This window comes from Fundulus heteroclitus, chromosome 5 (assembly GCF_011125445.2).
Source record: "Fundulus heteroclitus isolate FHET01 chromosome 5, MU-UCD_Fhet_4.1, whole genome shotgun sequence".
NCBI lineage: Eukaryota > Metazoa > Chordata > Actinopteri > Cyprinodontiformes > Fundulidae > Fundulus > Fundulus heteroclitus.
This window is the reverse complement of record NC_046365.1, coordinates 14,164,887-14,184,906: the sequence shown is the minus strand read 5'-3', so window position 1 is coordinate 14,184,906 and position 20,020 is coordinate 14,164,887. Positions and strand designations below refer to the sequence as shown.

Genomic DNA, 20,020 nt, shown 5'->3' with positions numbered 1-20,020 from the left:
AAGGTTTGTTCTCTGAATAATGTGGTGTTTCTATTGTAGACTTCTAAAAAGACTCTTGAAACTGTAACTATATTTTACCATATTTAATCTAAAAGGCATAGGGATGTTTACAGCTTCAGCACTAAACAACAACGCAAAAGGCAGATTTCCAGTTGTGCGAGAACCCTGTTCATCACTCACACAGACATTAAGTAGGACCCACTGTGTCCACCCATTCAGGGGCGTGCCCAGTTTGATATCAGGGTTTCGTTCATCACATTGGGGGAGAGGATCATGCTACAATGCAGATGTGTCACTCTGTCCAATCCAAGTATGTCAGACTCTGTGCCTCCAGAGTCCATTTATCTGTAATTTGCATGGTAACTGATTTTGCAGTCTAGTCTCTGTAACCTTATCAATCTCTAACACAAGAACATACCTGTGGTTCATTCAGGCTGTAAGAGAGAGCGAGACCTTCAGGTAACAACAGGAAGGCTGAACAGAGCACAGAAAAGTTGTTCTGTTTGATTCTTTAACAGATTCTGGTTCAAGAATCACGCTGGATTTAGAAATGTTGGCAGGCTTTAAGGTTGGGATCTGCTTCACTCTATGGAGAATACGCAATGGAAACAGACATTTTGGCAATGCTAGCTCGACTGACCGTGCTGGCTGCAGACCTGGCACAATCGGTTTGTCTTTCTCCTAAAATAGTTACAGAACCCTGTTTTTGCAGCGACTGCTCTTTCACGCAGCATGACGTCCCCTCCACTGATGACATGAACAATTCATGATGCCTCGTGGTCTCAAACGACAAAAGAATCAATCATGTCGGCGTCGACCAGGATCTGATCGGAACACGTCTGCTACATTTGCAACTGTCCAATGGTCTCGCGAAAGAAAAGCCCCAAATCTTTGACATCTCGCACTGAAACAGGCGCGTCGGTGAACATTTACATCTTTACGTTAACATCTTTAACACTGATTACGCAACGTTTCAGCTTTAGCAGTGACAAAAAAAACGTGGAATGTTGTGCTAAAACTGAACGGGCAATTGCTTTTTTTATTCACCTATTCTGTTTGGTGGTCTTACAATGTTATCAGGAAATCCTTTTCACGTAACATTACCAGGAGATTTAACCCTTCTGACAGACAGGAACGAAGAAGCGTTCATGCCACTGAGGACTATGGTAACAGATCAGGGTCCCTCCTGTTGTCATTGCCGGTTTTCTCTGTGCTTACGATCTCGGATCAACACAGACTGTCTGACGGTCGTGTTAATAAAAGTCTTCACAGTTCACATGTTCCAGTACGCAGAGGAAAAAGAAGTTTCTCTGGGCTCACACAGAGAGAAAAACAACAACAACACTGTTACTTTAAAATAATTACATCAGTCCTCCCCCTCCCCCCGGAGGATCTAATGAATGAAGTTGTTACTGCAGCTATAGTCCCTCTCTGTGAGCAGTGTAGCGGTAATAATTTCTTAAAAAATGATAAAGTGTGGCGCTTCAGAGGGAGCTGCGCGAGTCTTGTTTTGTCGTTAAAGCGCGCGCGGTTTTATGAATCACTGCAGTCCAGCCAGGGCTCATCCTTTAGGCTGATTCAGTATACAGCCGCTGTCGTACGTCTTTGTTTTACTCTAGTAAAACATTATTTTCACTTGTGAGGCGCGTCATATGCAACGTCGGTGTTAAAAAAGGGGAAACCGTCTCCTCTCCACGGTAAGTGGCAACCAGTACAATAAAAGCACAATGACTGAGCGCTTCTACAGCACAGCCAGGAGGAGGTAACGGTAACATAATAGGTCAAATCTTTTAAATTGTCCTTGTGTGGCGTAGTTATGCCCTACCTCCTGCCTGAATGTCCTCAGACAACCATGGAAAATGTAAGCTGATCATTAAACACCGCCCATTTAAGAGCACGTTTCGAACAGCTGGAGCAACTTAAATGTTTTTGCTTCAATGATGTTGTTGTGTCCGTTGCCTGTGCACCTTTTTCTACCACAGTTTTTCCTTCCATCCATCTTTCCTTTATTGCGCTTTGATGCAGCCCTCTGAAAAGCCGGAGCCAGTTCAGCAATATCATCTCGTAGCCTTAGCGGCTTGTCAAATGTCAAAGCCATTAATGGTAAAGCAATATAACATATCAGAGATCTGATAGTAGCACATATACGTATATTCCCAACACAGACTGCAGGCCTGCTGCTGATTCTTACAGTTTCTGAAAGAACAACGGGAGGCAGATCTTTTTGATGAAGCTTGTCGTTAGAGTTGCTGAGCTTATCCTGAGCTACCTCTATAGTTAGACTGCTACAGCTGCTGGAGGCTAAACTGATCACTAATCCTCCCTCAGCCACGTTCTCATTGCATTCTCCATTTATTTATAAAATGTTATTGCTGCCGTCAGCTTTATGTTCTATTGCTGTTTTTTTCCTCCTCTTCTTAGCAGCTACATCTGAGCCATGTTCTCTGTTGAACTGGTGCCTTCCTACAGAGTACCGTCAGCTGAGCTGTAGAAGATGCCCTCTAAGGATGAAACACTGCGTTGCATTTCTGTGTTTTACCCCGTCTCTCCTGAGGATTGAGCAACTGAAGGAGCTATAGCTGCCACTAACTGTGGGAACTCAGTTTCAGTCCATAGATTTCAAAACTGGCTCAGCGCATCTGTTTCACTGTAATTCTCTCCTATATGAAAGCGCCAAAATGAGCCGCTGCTGCTGTCGCCCCTGCACTTATTCTTTAACAAAGGAAATACTCCTGGACCAGTGCTGTGTTGTGTGTGTGTGTACGTATATACAGGACTGTCTCAGAAAATTAGAATATTGTGATAAAGTTCTTTATTTTCTGTAATGCAATTAAAAAACATGAAATGTCATACATTCTGGATTCATTACAAATCAACTGAAATATCGCAAGCCTTTTATTGTTTTAATATCGCTGATTATGGCTTACAGCTGAAGAAAACTCAAAAATCCTATCTCAAAATATTAGAATATTTCCTCAGACCAAATAAAAAAAATTATAACAGCAAAACAAAATCAAACATTTTTAAAATGTCCATTAATGCACTCAGTACTTGGTTGGGAATCCTTTTGCACAGATTACTGCATCAATGCGGCGTGGCATGGAGGCAATCAGCCTGTGGCATTGCTGAGGTGTTATGGATGCCCAGGATGCTTCAATAGCGGCCTTTAGCTCATTTGCATTGTTGGGTTTGGTGTCTTTCAGCTTCTTCTTCACAATAGCCCACAAATTCTCTATGGGGTTCAGGTCAGGGGAATTGGCAGGTCAATCAAGGACAGTAATGCCATGGTCAGTACACCAGTTACTGTGAGAATCTTATGTCGTCTCTTAACCACTACCATACTTGTGATTTAGTTTAATGAACCAAGCTGAGTGTTTTTCAAGGCTCAGGAAACCCTGCAGTGTTTCGAGTTAATTAGACAATTCAAGTGATTAGTTGAATAGCCTACTAGTATACTTTTTCACGATATTCTAATACTTTGAGATAGGATATTTGGGTTTCTTAAGCTGTAAGCCATAATCAGCGATATTAAAACAATAAAAGGCTTGCGATATTTCAGCTGATTTGTAATGAATCCAGAATGTATGACATTTCATGTTTTTTAATTGCATTACAGAAAATAAAGAACTTTATCACAATATTCTAATTTTCTGAGACAGTCCTGTATACGTATATATACATGTATGTATATATATATATATATATATATATATATATATATATATATATATATATATATATATATATATATATATTGATTTTTTGAAACACACCTCAACAAAACTTTAAAACTTCTATTAGGCTAACAGTGGCCATGCCAGTGATCTGGTTCTGCCTTTAAAATTCTTCACTGCACAGAGGCTTGCACTAGTGAGTCATGTGTCCCTGGCAGCTCTTTGTTTAGTGGCCATTGCTTTTTCCAGTCACCTCAATAAAGAAAACCGTGAGTGTGCGCACTTCCTGCGAGGTGAAAGACTAAATTCTGCTGAATTGTATTGTTTGAGTTAAAAGGCAGAATTGGTCTTAATGTGCACCTACGGGAAGTCTAGAGCCAGCGCTGATGGAGACGTGTTGATACAGCACTGTACATGTAGAACTCAAATAATAGCTTGCAAAAGTCTGAAAATAATAGCAGAGGATACTGTAAGGATGATGTAAATATTAATATAGGATGTAACATCAGGCTGTCAACAAGGACAGTGTCCTCTTTCTGTATACAGAAATGAAGAGGGGTTTGTTTGGGCTTATTTAAGGTTATATACCAAATTATCAAGCAGGAGAACTAAAAGGCAACTAAACTACTAAAAAACGATTTATCTTATTTAGTTGCTGATCTGTCGCTAAACAGGAAACCTCAGAGATCACGAGAAGGTAAATAAAATGACATTTAAACAATTCATTTCTGCTGTGGGCATGGCTATTTTCTGCAGGGAAGGGGAGGCGGGCCACAGTTCAAGGGGAGATTGAGCAAACACAACAAATCCTGATAATATTTTTTAAAGTTTGAGGTTCTAACATTCATACAAAATGTTAAAAGGTTAAAAGGGTATGGATAATAATTTGAGAGGCCCTGTATGGCCCTTCAAACCTTTTAATGGCAAGTTAAGGTGTACAACTACATATTCATTAACTAAAAAAAAAGCGCTAACATTGAAAATTTAAACTTAATCATCCACAAAGTAAGTCCGAGACCAGCGCAAGATTAAAAGAGCAGAGAAGTTTACTAAAGCTCAAAAAGAAATGTATGCATGCCGACTCAGTCCGCTGTGCTCCTGCACCTGCAGAATAAGACCGATTAATCAGTATGCAGGAAAAACTGAGATATCTACAAGTCCAAAGGCAACAGTTAGTTGTGAACGAGCGGAAAATAGCACAAGCAGATGTTTCATGCAGCACACTCAGAGACATTACTCTCACATTTCCACCTGTTCGTTCCAGAAAGAGCCATCCATCATGCACACATCACTTGATCCTCTGAGAAGGCAGTGGGTAAAAAAAAAGCACACACACACACACACACACACACGCTCTGCCCAACGGATGAATACTAACATTTCATCTTGATTTGTTGGATGATCTCGATCAGCTCCATCTCCGTAGGCATGTAGCCCATGGTTCTCATGCAGTCTGCGATGTCTTTGTAATGGATGAAGCCATCCGCGTCATAATCGAATTCCTTAAAGGCCTCTTGAAGCTCTGGCAGACGCAAACAAATGAAACTGGTTCAAACAAACTGTACTAATGCGCGAGGTAAAAAAAAAAAAAAAAAACATTTTCTAAGAGTCACACACAAAAACTCACAGTTTGTGCAAAAGTTTTAGATTTACTGTCTGCTAGCTGACAACTCCAGTAAATTACACCTGTTCCTATAGTTTTTGACCCGGTTACAGACTGACCTCTCACTGACCGTACTGCTGCAAGTCTTTTTGGAGTATTTCTCTCAGATTTCAACATCTAAAGACGGATTTTTTTCCCCCCAAATCTCCTTTTTTAAAATAGCCCACGCTCAGGCAGATTGAACGGAGCGGGTCTGTGAATATTAGTGTTGCCAGTTAATTGACGAGGGTATAACAAATCAGGCCTGTCGTGCTAAAGTGCAACAGAACATATTTTAGGACTCAAGCTTTGGAGAATTTTATCAGGAGGTTCACACTTAAATTATAGATATGCTTTGATCTGATCCCTTGTAGTTCTGGTATTATCTTTAGTGTTGGTATTTAACTTTAGCTCCAGTCTCAAGAATTTAGCAGCTTCTAGCAGGTTTTCTCTCATTATTGTCACGTGTTTATTGCTAATCTGCCTCTTCATTAACTCTTACCGGCTTCCTTTTTCTCTGCAGAAACGCATCCCTGCAGCCTGAGGCTACATGCTGCACACCATACTCAGAGGAAAACACAGCGGTCCTATGTTTCCTAGTGGGGATGGATGGTGTGCAGTGTTATTTTCCCCCACACACACACAGCTCTCTGGATGTTGGCCTGAACGTTCAATGTTGGTCTCATCTGAGCCGAGCGCCTTCTTTCAGATGTAACGCGTCCTCCACACGGCTTCTATGCTTTCATCAGTCTTTCTTCATACCGCTTTTCCATAAAGGTCAGAGCGGCTCCCTGCAGCTCCTCCAGAGCGACCATCCGTCTCAGATCAAACCTCTCCCTGCTCGCCTTGTCAGTCATTTTGGACGGCCGTTTCCTGGTAGACGTGGGACTCTCTTCAAGCTTGTTTTACAATCTGAAACAGCTTTAAACGTCTCTCCACAAATCGCTCCCCGGCATGCATGCTGTGCTCTTTAGTCTTCAGGAGACTGTTTGTTCACTAATGGGCTCTAAAAATTTCAAAGGTCCCCGACAGAACAGGTGAGTCTAAGACTGAGCTTCACTCAAGTGGACCCTACTGATTAAGTAGGTGAGCTCTGGAGGCCAGCATCACAGTACCAGGAGCTGAAAGTATGCACATGGATCCCTTTCCTTTTTCTTTCGTTACTCTACACTTTGTGTGGGTCTGTTGCATAAAAAACATATAAAACGTTCCATTTTATTGTGCTGAAGTGTCGTTTTGTAAAAGGGAAAAACCTGGGTCTGCATATTTTCCCCACTCCATTTTCTTTTCAGTTGATTTTTTATTTTTTTTTTTTTTTGCAGCCTGAGACATTGCATGTTTATTCATTCATTGCAGGCTGAAAGTCTTTCAATCTTACATAAACGATTAAAGCGGGAAAATATCGACGCGACGCGTACAACATCTGCATTGGCTAGTAATGTGTCACGCGTGTGTCTTGTAGGAGCAGCGTCAAAACGGTCCTCCGTCTCACCGTCAATCTCCAGTGGCACCAGCTCCCTCTCCTGCAGAGCAGAAAAAAAAAAGGACACACAAGGGGGTAACGATTAGAGGACGGCGTCGCAGGACGGCCGTGCGAAATCAGGGTGACTTCAAAATCCGAACTCTCCCGAGAAATAGCCACTTCTAATTTGGCTTTCGACTACCAAATTAGAACAACACGCGTATCATGTCGGAGCTGCCGTGTGCTGACAGAGGAACCCTAATGGGATTTCACCCAGCGACATGTCTCTCTAATTGGCAAAATGATGCCGCATCACGCGCCCGTGCACACACGCCGACGGTCTCCGCCGCGTCTGCCTCATCCAGAGACATAATCTTAGTCTGCATGCGCCCAAAAAAACACGCCCACGCACCACCATACAACAGCAGCCCTCGTCGCAAAAAGACACAAACACATGAAAGCTTATTCGCGGAGATACGTTCGCGCGCCCTGGCCTACTTAGGCAGAAGACGATTTATTTGCATATGGCTACCAGCATGAGTCATTCGCCGTTCTCCGGCTTGCTTTTGTGTCTCTGTTTCCTGCATTTTTAAGGCGCTTCAGCAAACAGGGGCACCATTGCTTGGAGCAAAATGTCCACTTTAGGTGTTGTGGACGGCTCCGGTTTGCACGTTTGCTGAGGGCTCGGAGTCACAATATGTTAATGAGCCTGTCTGCTAACTGACAGGGAAGACATGAGAGGTGAAAAGCATCAAATATCGTTGAGTGACTGTCTAAACTGAGTCCTGCGGAAGAACGAATACAGTTAGGTGTAAATGTTTTTTTAACGTATTAGGGTAAAATATTTTGAGTTCAAGTTTCCTCCTGCCACATGCTGATGTGCCCTTGAGCAAGGCACTTAACCCCAAGTTGCCTTCCCATCTGTCTGTTCATGAATGTGTGTTAGGGAGTGCGAACGCAGCTCTAGTGTGAAGTACTTTTAGTGGTCAGTATGCTTATGGAAGCGATATACATATATACCCTGTAAATGAAGTCCATTTTCCATTTAATAAAATATTATTTAAACAAGTGAACCTTTTTTTAGATGACTACATACAAAAAATGGCAATCACACGCTTTAAAGACATTTTCTTTACCTTTGTCCCCAGAAAATGTATTTTCTCTCAGGGCTTGCTGTTGCTTGCCTGCCTGTTTCTTTACTCCGTGCGAGCGCTGGACTACGTAGTCAAACTCCTTGTTTGGGCCCACAAAACTTTGCCAAAATAGAGTTGATTCTGATTCTTATTGATCCTGGTAATAAACTCCCATATGTCTCTGTTGGACCTATTTTGAAATAAGGGGAAAGTAGACTAGAACGTCAGCTGTTTGGAAATCAGTTGCAAGTCAGGAGCACGGTTTGGGAAAAAGGATTTAAGAACTTCGTAACCATCCATTATTCATAGTTTCTCTTCCCTGTAAAGCTTTTCCTATTTCAGCAGTAAAAAAAATTACCTTTTTCCATTTTCTTCCTATTTACAGCCACAACATCTTTATGTATCTTATTGGGATTTTACCAGACAGACCAAAACAAAGGAGCGTGTAATTGCAAATAAAAATCAGGAAGTGTGGCTGGCATTTGCCATTTGTTCCCTTTGGTCTCATACCCCTAAATAAAATCCAGTGAAACAAATTGCCCTCAGAAAACCAAGGCAAGCAGGTCAGGGATAAAGCTCTGAGGCCCTTTAAAGCAAAGTTATAAAACAATGTTGCAGGCTTTGAACACCTCTGACACCAAATACAGTACTGCTTTGGGCCTATATTGCATAAGACCTTGTGTGGTGGAAAACTGACACATGTATATTACCCTGAACACACCGCCTCTGTGATGAAACATGCTGGGGACAGCAGGGTGCTCTGGGGGGGGGGGGGGGGTTTCATCAGCAGGGGGGACAGGGAAGCTGACCAGTTGGTGGGTTTGAGTGAAGAGAAATACAACAACGCTCCCTCTCCTTTAAAGCTGTCCCTGAGACAGATGTTTAGCTTCCAGCAGGATAACAGCTCTAAACGTACAGCGAGAGCTACACGGAATGGTTTAGTTACAAAAAGATGAATGTGATGGAATTGTCCAATCAAAGTCAGCATTTAAATCTAATTAAAAAGTTTGTGGCAGGACATGAAAATCAATCTGCCTAAAGAAGAACTGGACAGAACTTGGTATTGGTGGTGGAGACACATGCCCCAAATGACTTTCAGCTGCAACTGGTGGTTCTAGGAAACTTTACTCAACGGTGGAGATTTTTATTTGGTTAAAAAGCTTGAAAATCATGTCATATTTTGACTTCCAAGTCAGACATATGCACTGATCTGAGGTTACCTATCACGTTCCGGTTTGTCATCTTACAGCGTGAGACAGATGTATGGCACACGGCAGCTGCTGAACGTCTATGGGTTCAACGCTCACACAGGGTCAGATTGCTGCGCACACGGACGTGCAAGTCTGCTGGCTTTGCTTTGATGCTTTAAGGAAAACGGCTGGCACTCAATGCAATTCATAAACCTAAATATTAACATGCTGGGCCACAGACCGAAGTGTCTTCACTCACTGCAGAATTTTTTTTATTTTTTTTCTGGGTGATGGTTAGCATATACGCTAATGTTGCTCTTAAAAATGACAACAAACCTCCTTAAGTGTCGCAGTTTGGAACAGATGACAGATGAATAAATGGATAACTCAACCAAGGAGGTTGTCTAGTTATTCTTTCTGTTTATTAAAGAAATTAATTAAAAAGCTAAAATAAAAAAAATTAAGTGAGGTATGACTTAACGGTAGATAAAATCTCATGGCTTTTACCCAGCCTTAAGGAAGCGGGAGTCGCGCTAATAGAGTTGAATTCTTTTTCATACGTCAATCCCCCCCTAACATAAACGCACACTTTCTCTTGGTGCCTTTTCCTTCTCTTTCCGAATCAGAGCTTTTATCTGTCTACCGTGAGAAGAGCTTTCTGATTCTCCAAAGATTTGTCGCATGGATGGAGCTGAGATACAAGGGAAAAATGTAAGTCTAACGTGGGCCACAGGTAAAACATAAATCATTCAAGGTCACGCTGTTCAAGTTCACTGTAACGTCACAGGGAGAAAAGCCTCCGTAATTTATTTGGACGGCGACCATTGCGGTGATTATTCACTGTGCCGCATTGCCAACTCAGTCTAAGCGCAGAGCCAAGAGGCAGTTGCATCGGGAGTTATATCTCTTCTCATGTCTGCCTGATTTATTAAACCCTCCCGGTTTAATGTGATTTCTCTTGTCATGTTGCAGCAGCACTGTTTACCCTCCGCGAGATCGTCCAATCACGCGGGGGCCAATATTTAGCGAGCGAGGTCGGCCCATTAATTGGATTTCCCTTCTTTTCGCCCGTCCTGAGAGGATCCGACAGCGTGCCACCCAGCCGGGCTCGCTTTCATCCATCGAACGGAGCCCGTAAAACCGTTAACGTCTCTCTGTCTGCCTTCACGCGGCCATGCGAGCTGCTCTTTAGCGTGACGCGTATGCACACGGACAGCTTTAAAACACAGCTACACAAAGCCAGAGGAGGTAAAAAAAAATCCACCTCACGAGTGACTGTCCCCTTCCATTTATAAGAATTAGATACTCAATCTTATAGACGGCAGATATTCTAAATGTTTTCGTCTGTTTGGATTAGATAAGAGCTGACAGTGATCCGGGCTCAGTGGTTATTGATGCTAATGTTGACCCGAGGACTGCTGCAGGACAGGAGGTCTCTCTGCCTCAACGTTCTCTGCACGGCTAATCAGACCAAAGTAAGACTGGATAGATCAGTTATTGATGGAGATCGGTTAAAGGGCCGGCGTCAGGTTGACTTTTTTTTTTGTCTTTCAAAAAAGTGGACACAAAGCCCAAAAACTAATTTTAAAAATGCAAATTTCATCTTCAGGTCGTGTGCTCCCGTTATTCATCAGCAATCGAGCAAACGGTTCACCAGGGGACCGGGAGCTACCGTACTGGATCATGTTTTCAGTCCGGATTCTACCTCAATTGATGGTTTTCTGCATATTTCAGGTGTTCGGGGATGTTCGCTGAAACTAAACGCTGCCTCCCTCTCGTTAACATCCAGGAACACCGAGCAGGTCTCAGAAGACCTGAGGGAGCTACGGGTTCCTCAGTGAACTGGAATGAGCTTTTCCAGTGTGGCTTGTTTCTCCGATTAAAAGCACACTTTGAGCAGGTGTTGAGCAAACCTTTCATTAAATTCACATTTCTGTGTTAAAAATGTTCTTCGTCGGTTGAGCGTACCATTCTAATCTTAAAGGTTGCGTTTTAATTTGCTGGTAGCAGAAAACCACCCTGACTACCAGAAATGAATCAGTGTGGGTAGAATGAATCTAAACGATGTTTTTCACTTAGGGAACTGAGTTAATGAAATAAATCAACTTCTCAATATTCCAATTTACTTAGATGCACCTGTACATGGTTCTCCTTTTTTTTTTGCACTAATATGGAGCGTTAAAACCTCAGAGTGGAGGTAGGAATCGATTGCAGAGTCACCACAGGGAATGCAGGTCTACTGAGATTGTTGTTTTAGTAAGGTTAGTTGCACAAGTCACACATTCAAGAGCCTCATGAAAAAACCCCTGCTTTACGGCGAGCGTTCTTTCACACACACGGAGTTTAATCCCCCTCTGCTTCTAGTATAAATAATGAATGCGTGAGCGCTCACAGAACGAAGGCCGGGGGAACATACAGTATTTCGAGAGCTGCTCTTGTGTCTCCTTATGCGCAGAAGGAATTCAAATCAGCCAGAATCTGCAGGCCAGAGCCTTACAAAAACCTGACTTATGACAGTTGCGTGTTTAGTTATTCATTCATTCAATGTTCAAAATGGAAAGAAACGTCGGTCGGGGGGGCAACACGTAGTGGAGCCGTACTCCAGGATTCCCATTTATAAAGGCTAGCCGTCTCCGAAACGGCCGTCTAAGGTTCAAAATCTTTCAAAGGAACGTCAATAGTTTGAGATGCACTTGACACAGAACAACCTTCTGTTCAATATTTGAATGAGATTAAGGTTTGGGTTCTGCCAGTACCTCACAAAACAAAACAAAAAAACATACGTGAGAATAAAGTGTCTGGTTGTGATTTGGCAAATTTAAAATAAAGTCTAAATATTATTTAATATTAAAAGCTAAAAGATGTGTATCTCTTTCATAACAAAGTAAAGAATGAAGTGTGATAATAATATCAATTGATGTACTTTCTCAGACATTTCAACAGTAAATGACCATTGTCTTTGAATTACGATTGAAATAAAATCTCCCATTTTAATTAAATTCAGGATTTTTTGTACTAATTCCTTCTTTTGAAAAAAAAAAAGAGGAAACTAATGATCTATATCGTGGTTTGGATTGTTTTCTCTCACTGCTACAGTAACTAGAAGAAACAGCTCTTCCACTGAATCCGTTAGAGACTGCTTGTCTTCAGATTGAGCAACAGTGAAGGCATTTTAAGAAATGCACACCTTTCAATTACTCCGACATCAACTAAACACGTAGGTGTCACGTTGATGCACCGTCCAACCCTGCATAGATGACATATTATTCGCGCACGCACCACGACTCCCTCCATCAGTTTCGGGAGCATGTCTAAATGAAGTTGTGAGGAACATTAATTCAGAAGTGGCCAATCTCTGAATGACTGAATGTTAATGGGGTTGCAGATTGATGAAGCCAGCAATGTTATCTTTCTTTTTTTTTTCTCTCTGAAAGGAGCTCATGAGAACAAATTGTGCAAATGATTTCAGCGTTGTTTGCAGAAATCCTTCCCGATCGAACAAAGAAGCCAAATTAAGTCCTTCTTATCACCCGCGTACACAAACCGAGGGAGCTACAATCCAATTGTATCAAGAGAGAACGGATAAAGTCCTGTTGTACTTACCCTATTTGATTGTTTTGGCTTTTGTACAATTTTCCAGGTGGAAATATCTGCATTCCTACATGAAACTAGATCGTGTTGGTTTTATGCTAGTGTTGGGTTTAATGTCTCTGCTAATCTTTTTTTTTTTTTTCAATCAATCAATTTCTAGATTTCGCAAACTTGGCCAGTAAAGAGTCTGAAGGATATGGGTTTCCTTCTGTTTAATAAAGGTTCAACCACAATAGTGACGTTATTAAACCAAACCCATGCAGAAACAGAGACTGGAAATGCAGCTACTGTTTATCTAACTCTCTAGGAGAAAAATCCGCATGTCACATCCACTCTTTGTGAGCTCTTTCAGATCCCAATGTCACCGTGTTTTTCACCTAGAAGTGGGAGCTGGGCTTTTTGACTGTTGGCCTCATTCCAGTTGAAATATTTCCAATGTGGTGCCCTGCAGGAACCTGGAGAAGTGATATCAATTACGATCTCAGCCAATGTTCAACCCAAGCCAAACAGGACGACATCAGGCAGTGGCCCAGCCGCTTGGCACCCGGTCATTTGTGAAATTATTGGAATGACTTTTCTGATAAAGAGAACTCTTTTTTTTTCTTAGTCTAGAAAATTTAAGGTAAAATTGCCAGAGTGCTCACTTTATGTTTGAATGATTGCTACTGGGCGCATTTGCTTTAGTAAAATTACTCGTCTAGTGAAGGCCTCTTTGGAATAATCTTGCCAAATGGTAATGAACAATCTCTCTCTAGTGTAAATAATTAATGACAAGCAGATTAAAGCCCTGAAAGAATTCATTCTTTGTTATATCAGGATATTAGCTACAGTTACACTGCTGGGAAAGAAATGAAGGATAGTGCACAACTCGCAATCTCCCCTTTTTTCTTTACAATACAAACACACACACACACACACACACACACACACACATATATATATATATATATATATATATATATATATATATATATATATATATATATATATATATATATATATATATAAACATACTGTTTATATGTGGATACCAAATGTTTGTGAACACAAAAATAAAAAGGATTCTGATTACTTATCAGCAGGTACAAGGGACTTTTTGATTTGTTTGGTTAATGCATATTAAACCCTAAACAGCTTAAGTCTGAGACTCTGTGGGAGAGTAAAATAACTAGAAGGGTTTTTAAAAAAAAAAAAAAATCATTGGACATAAGTTCTTAGTTATTGCGCATTTTCTCCAATCAACACAAAGTCTAATTTAAACAGATAAAATATAAACATAAATTCTTCCTTAAAGTTTTGACTAACCTCTCCCCCTCCTGTGGGATTGATTAGGCATCGCCCATAAACAATAAACAGTGTTGAGATTGGACCAGTAGATTCTCCGTTTCTTCCCCCAGGCTTTCTATCTGAGGAACATAATGAACACCTTTACAGCCAAAGTAGTCATATACTCCACTGTGGCGTAAAATAAGCTTTATTTATTACAACCTGCCTTTAGTAAAAAAGAGGAGGGAATATTGGGTGTAAATACAGATATATGTACATATTGTTTCTTTAGCTTTTTATTTTATTCCCTCTAAAGGAATATATTTATTCTTAATAACTGTTCGCTGTGAGCCAAACGCTCTCCTGTTACATACTGCCCCTGTTCTCGCCTTTTAATAATGTCTGTTCTGTTATAGATTGTTGTTTGCTGTTCTGCTTGCTGCTACTTGTCTGCCTGTTTTTTTACGCGCTGCGGGCGCTGGAATCCACAGTCAAATTCCTTGTCTGTATCCTCAAACTTGGTGAATAAAGTTGACTCTGATGAACTTGCTTGACTCCGGTCAGAGTCACTGTTCTCCCATCAGCTTCCAGTTCATGCTAGGCTACGGCCTTCTCTGCTCCAGGACTGTTCATTCTAATCAATTTCCTTTCATCTCAGGGCTCATTAAAGCTGATTTTGTAAAGCAATGTAACATTAAGCTCCAGGAGAGGTTCTGATCTCGGCTTTACTTAAAATCTGGACCCATGCCAGGAAACTAATTAATTCTAAGTAACTGTACCAAGTCTGATAAGTACACTGGTAATAAATCAGTCCAAACACACATTTTTTTATTGCAGTTGTTTCTTGTGTGATCGCCCTACCCTGAATTATTTATTAAATGTGTCTTTAGAATCCCTAAATGTATATAATATTCATTCTAAAGTCAAGGATGTTCATCTCTAAGTTAATTTCCTCATCATTCATGAACTTTAGGGATGTACTGTCATTAAAATTGGCCTGAACTAACCAAATATTAGCAAGCGTTGCGCGTTGCTAATAGTAAACAGTGTTCTGCAGCTCTGTACTGTTTAATAAGACATGCATTTTTGTGAAACTACAAACTGTTACAACTTCAAGTCTTCAGGTTCCTCCCCCAGAAGAGTTTTGTATGCTCTCTTATTTGGTTCAATGGGTGAAAATAAATCTCAACAGAAATTCATGAGTCATTGGTAATAGCTGAGCTCCAAAACTGCCTTTACGTCAGCACGTGGTGAGTGTGTGTAAACTCCTTCTCTCTGGAGTAGGCTGTGTTACATGTTGAAAAGGTTTAAATGTTACTTTAAAAGCATCCATCTCTGCAATATTGGGCTGAAAATGCAAAAAACCAAGTGAACCATAATTAGGAAGACCATTTACTTTACCCGCACCTTAAAAAACCTTTGCAAGGCGGCAAAGAAAATGTCATGAGAAATTTGTTTACTTATGAACTGCTCATGTTGTTATTATTAAGGTTTGATTAGCGCAGGAGGCCCCGAGGACAAAAAAGCTGAAATGTTTGCTCAGCAGCAAATAATTCAGCTCCTGACGTGACCAGTAAATAAAATACACAGCAGGAGGAAGGTCTGTGCTCTCGGAGCCAAAACGTACACAGCAAAATAGGGTGTATATCTTTAAATTAACATTATTGCTAATATGTCAGGTTGGTGCTGCATAATAAAAACCAATTTCCCTCAGCTGCTCATTTTAATTCATATTTATTCCAAGGCGCAGGTTTATTGAAAGGGGTTGGTATTACAGGGAAGAGCATAAATTATTCATGCCCATGTCAGAGTTTGCCTTTCAGGGAACTTTTATTCTTCTGGCAGCACGAGCAACTCTCCAAAAGTGGTAAAAAAAAATGTCTTAGGGATTCAATTCAATTTTAATTAAAAAAGTACTTTATTAATCCCAAGGGGAAATTAAATGCTGGTGTAACTCATGTTATAAGGGATTCTTCAACGTGTTGTAGATGGTGATGGCTTAAGGGCTGGTTTAAGCTTTCCCTCCTGAGTAGCACTATTCTCCTACACTCTAGAGGCCAGCGTTGTGCTCCTACACCATACCTACTACTCCCCAGTCCCCACTACACGTAAAAATAGAAAACAGCTGTTTCCAACATTTTAAAGCCTCTTCTTTTTTTACAAGAGGAATTGTTAACAATTGGTCGCTCACTGTGATCTTTATGTGCCCAATCGTATAGATGTCTATATTTGTGAACCTCTGCTAGAAGGAGTGCTTGCTTGTCCGCATGTTTTTCAGCTCTGGACTGTCTGCATAGTTAGGAATTTTGCCTTGGTGTGCGCAGCGGAAACATTTGGGCGCACAGAGGTGCATGATAGCCTAAATGACGTAATATGGCCACTCTCCCTCTGCTCTCAGATTCTGGATTATATTCAGGTCTGGTCTCAGGCAGATCCAAGGCATAAAGTTAATATTGTTCCTTTGTAAGCTTGATGCAGCAGATGAGATGTAGGAGAGACACATAAATCTTTGTCACAATATGAAAAAAACTACTTGCCATTGATAAGAAAAGATGTAAATTATCTAAAAACTGTCTTTTTTTTCTAGGGGGTCCCCTGGGTGGGGTGTCTGGTGCCGGGGTCTGTGGCCCCCGCTGGGGTGGGGTCTTGGATGCCTGAGGGATGACCTCCAGTGGCATCATACCATGTTGTTGGGGATCTGTGTCAGCCAGCATGGGTTACTGGCCTGGTAGCTGTGTTGTTCCTGGGTAGGTAGGGGGTGGATTTGGGGTTCCTGGGGTGTGCCGTCATTGGGCTTGAGTGGCTCCATGTCTGGCTCCAGCTCCCTGTTTGGGTTTTGGGTCTTGACAAATTGCAATCCCCAGCTTCGATGGGGGCCTGTATGGTCTGGGCGGGCTGGTTGTTTTTTGGAGGGCAGGGGGGATCGGGGATCTGCTGAGGGGAGGTGTGCCCTTGGGTCTCGGGTCTTTGGGCCCATGGTTGGATGTGGCTGGCATAGCTGGCCGCTGGCGGAGCCTATGGGTGTGTCACTGCAGCCCCCAGGGGCTTCTGCACTGTGGCTGCTGGGGAATTTCCTGTGGCTCTCCTCATCTCTGATCTGGAATGGGGGATGCAGCTTTCCTGTGTTGATCCTCCTCAGGCTCCTTTGCCCTGGGGTCCCTTTTGGATATCTGAGGCTCTGATCTCCCCGGTGTCTGCCTCACTGCCTTGGGTGGTGGGTCTTTGGCTGCTCATAACCACTATTGAGCATTTTTCTTATGGAGAAACCTTATAGTTAACTTTGGTATCATGAAATACACTTAAAACAATTACATTATACTGTGTATTTTTCAGTGATACTGTGATAGGGGTTGGTTGTTTGTGCCTGTGATACTTCTGTTGGCTTTGTTGTTCTTTCTGTCTCTGTTTCTGCTGGTGTAGAAATGGGAATGGGAATACTATTTTGTACTCTCTTTTTCCTTTACTCCATTTTTGTCACCTTTTCTCTCATTTAATGTCTTGCGTCACCTTTCTCCCTTCCTTTCTTTTAATTTTACACACACACACACACACACATATATATATATATATATATACATCCATTTTCTGACCCGCTTAATCCCTCATGGGGTCGCAGGGGTTTCTGTTGCCTATCTCCAGCGTTCACTGGGCGAGAGGCGGGGTACACCCTAGACAGGTCACCAGCCTGTCGCAGGGATATATATATATATATATATATATATATATATATATATATATATATATATATATATATATATATATATATATATATATATATATATATATATATATATATATATATATATATATATATATAATCACAGATGCGGGCTTTCGTGAAATTTGCAGATCAAAGTTATTTGACGTTAACCTAAATTGACTTGCGAAAGTATTTTTTTCATTTCAAATCTTTCCGCTTTTTGTCAAGTTCCAGCAGCAAAATTCAGTGTATTGCGTTAAGATTTTATGTTAAACAGTAGTGCATAAATGTGAGGTGGATTTGATTATTGTTATTATCTGTTACAAACAAAAATCACAAAACTGCTGTGTGTATTTGTTTTCATGCCTCCTGATTTAATACTTTGTGTAACCTCCTTTCACTGTAATCATAGCTAAATAGTTAAATCAGCGTTGCTCCCTTAGAGACTGAAACTTTTCCCCAGTCTTTTTTTTTTTAATATAGCGAAATCTCAGTCAGATTGAATGGAGTGTGTTTTCAAGTCTTGCAGTAGATTCTCAGTCACGTCTAGGTCTGGACTGATTAAGCAGTTTTAACACATGAATGCACTTTGATCTAAACCACGTCATTGTAGCTCTGGCTGTATGTTTACCGTTGTTCTGTCACAGTTTCAAGTCTTGTGCCGCCTCCATTAAACTTCCCATAAACTTTCACGCGCTTCCCTGAAAAAAGCCTCCCCACAGCATAATGCTGCCACCACTATGTTTCAACATGAAGATGGTATGCGCAGGATGATCTAAACTCTGCATTTGCCTTTAGTTAGTGGTAACAATCTTTTCCCAGGGCAGTTAGAGTGCTTGCAAATAGTCCAAGACATTCTCACAGTGTGAGAGTTATAATAATCTACCAAATAGATAAGCAGTCTTTCACAATTACTTTTTTTGCCCACATCCATTGTAATGATGACTGTGATTCATTATATTCTGCAACATTATATCTTTAATGAACTCTGCACTATGTTGTGCTGTTGTAACAAATAAAATCCAAAATGAATTTTTCGGGTTGGTATGTGGTAAAACAAGGAAAAGTTGAAATTTGATAATGCACTGTACCGTTCCAAAGACTTTGTTGTCTGAGACAAGGAAGAGTAGTACCGTGCTTTCTGAACTGACCTGTCCAAAAAGTTTACTTAGGTAGGAGACGTAGGCAGCTGCCACCATGGAGCTGTTGCTGAGGCTCCTTTTACTCTTCCGCTTGCTCTCCTCTTGCTCGGGCCCCTTCCCCTTGGCCGCGGAGGACTTGGAGCTGTGGAGTGTGTATTTGGATGCTATCATCATCAATACCAAGCCTGCAAAAACCCCTCCCGGCTCAGTTCACAAACAAAACAAAACAAAAAAAAAACCTAATTGTGTTTTGGGGGGATCATTTTAAAACTAATGAAGTTCATTTTTAGCTTTCAATCCATCAAACCAGTGGGTACACGTTCACAAGCAGAAAGGCAGGAAAAGCAGTTTTTCTGAGGTCGGTAACTCTGGTGGCTTGTCGGCTTGTTTGTCATTTGACGGTGCTAATTGAGTGCACAACCAAACATAACCCACTCCGTTCATCTTAATCAATGTTGATTAGAAACAGAGGATGATAATAACCAGAATTTCTTGGAGAGGCTAAGCTGAAGGGCCTTGTTTTTGAATCTTCCCATAGAGGGCGAGCTTCCAGCTGCTGCAGCCCTCCCTCCTCGAGGAGATACGCTGGGAGAGAAAAGAAGCCTTGATCAATCTCAAATGCTCTAAATGACTTTTATTACTTGGCTTAATATGTTTTCATTTCATCTAATTTGTTTTGCTGCTCACGATGTAGTTGGGGCAGGGGAGTTTAGACGCTCACAGACGCACTGGCTACATTTATCTGAACAATCTTTTATTTCTATTTATTCCACAAATCTTTACTAACCTGGCAGCAGAGGATGGTCGACTGTCTGGACCTCCTTTGGTACTTTTTACAGACATTGCAGCTGAAAGGCAAACACACACACATGTAAAAAGAGAAAAATGGAACACAGAGAGAAAACTCTACAACTAAAAAGAATATTGCAAACAACTCCATATCCTCAATTCAAGGGCCTTCAACTCCATTCCTCGAGAGCCACTGTCCTGTAACTTTTAGATGCATTAATGTTGTAACATATCTTAATCAAATGATTGCCTCATTCAATGAACCAGTCATTTTATTAAATGAATGTCATTGGTTGGCCTCTGAAACATCTGCTGACATGCAGAGGAGGTATCCGGCACACATGCTTGATTCATGTGTGCCGGAGCAGAGAAACATCTAAAAGTTGCAATTCTGTGGGTACCGAGGAGAGACCCCTGCCTGAAATGGTCAC

The 20,020-nt window shown here is 41.3% G+C and overlaps 1 protein-coding gene across 1 annotated transcript in view; it reads right to left on the bottom strand.

The window, feature by feature from the left end:
- The window catches only part of cabp4 (calcium binding protein 4), a 31,404-nt gene extending 11,759 nt beyond the window's left edge, over nucleotides 1–19,645 (bottom strand). The window contains exons 1-5 of the mRNA XM_012865444.3: nucleotides 19,588–19,645; nucleotides 19,284–19,385; nucleotides 18,810–18,942; nucleotides 6,809–6,839; nucleotides 5,053–5,196 (exon numbers count right to left, since the gene is read on the bottom strand). Coding sequence (XP_012720898.1) covers nucleotides 5,053–5,196; nucleotides 6,809–6,839; nucleotides 18,810–18,942; nucleotides 19,284–19,385; nucleotides 19,588–19,643 — 466 coding nt within the window. The 5' untranslated portion in view covers nucleotides 19,644–19,645. The remainder of the gene's footprint in view (nucleotides 1–5,052; nucleotides 5,197–6,808; nucleotides 6,840–18,809; nucleotides 18,943–19,283; nucleotides 19,386–19,587) is intronic.
- Between the last annotated feature and the right edge of the window lie 375 nt (nucleotides 19,646–20,020).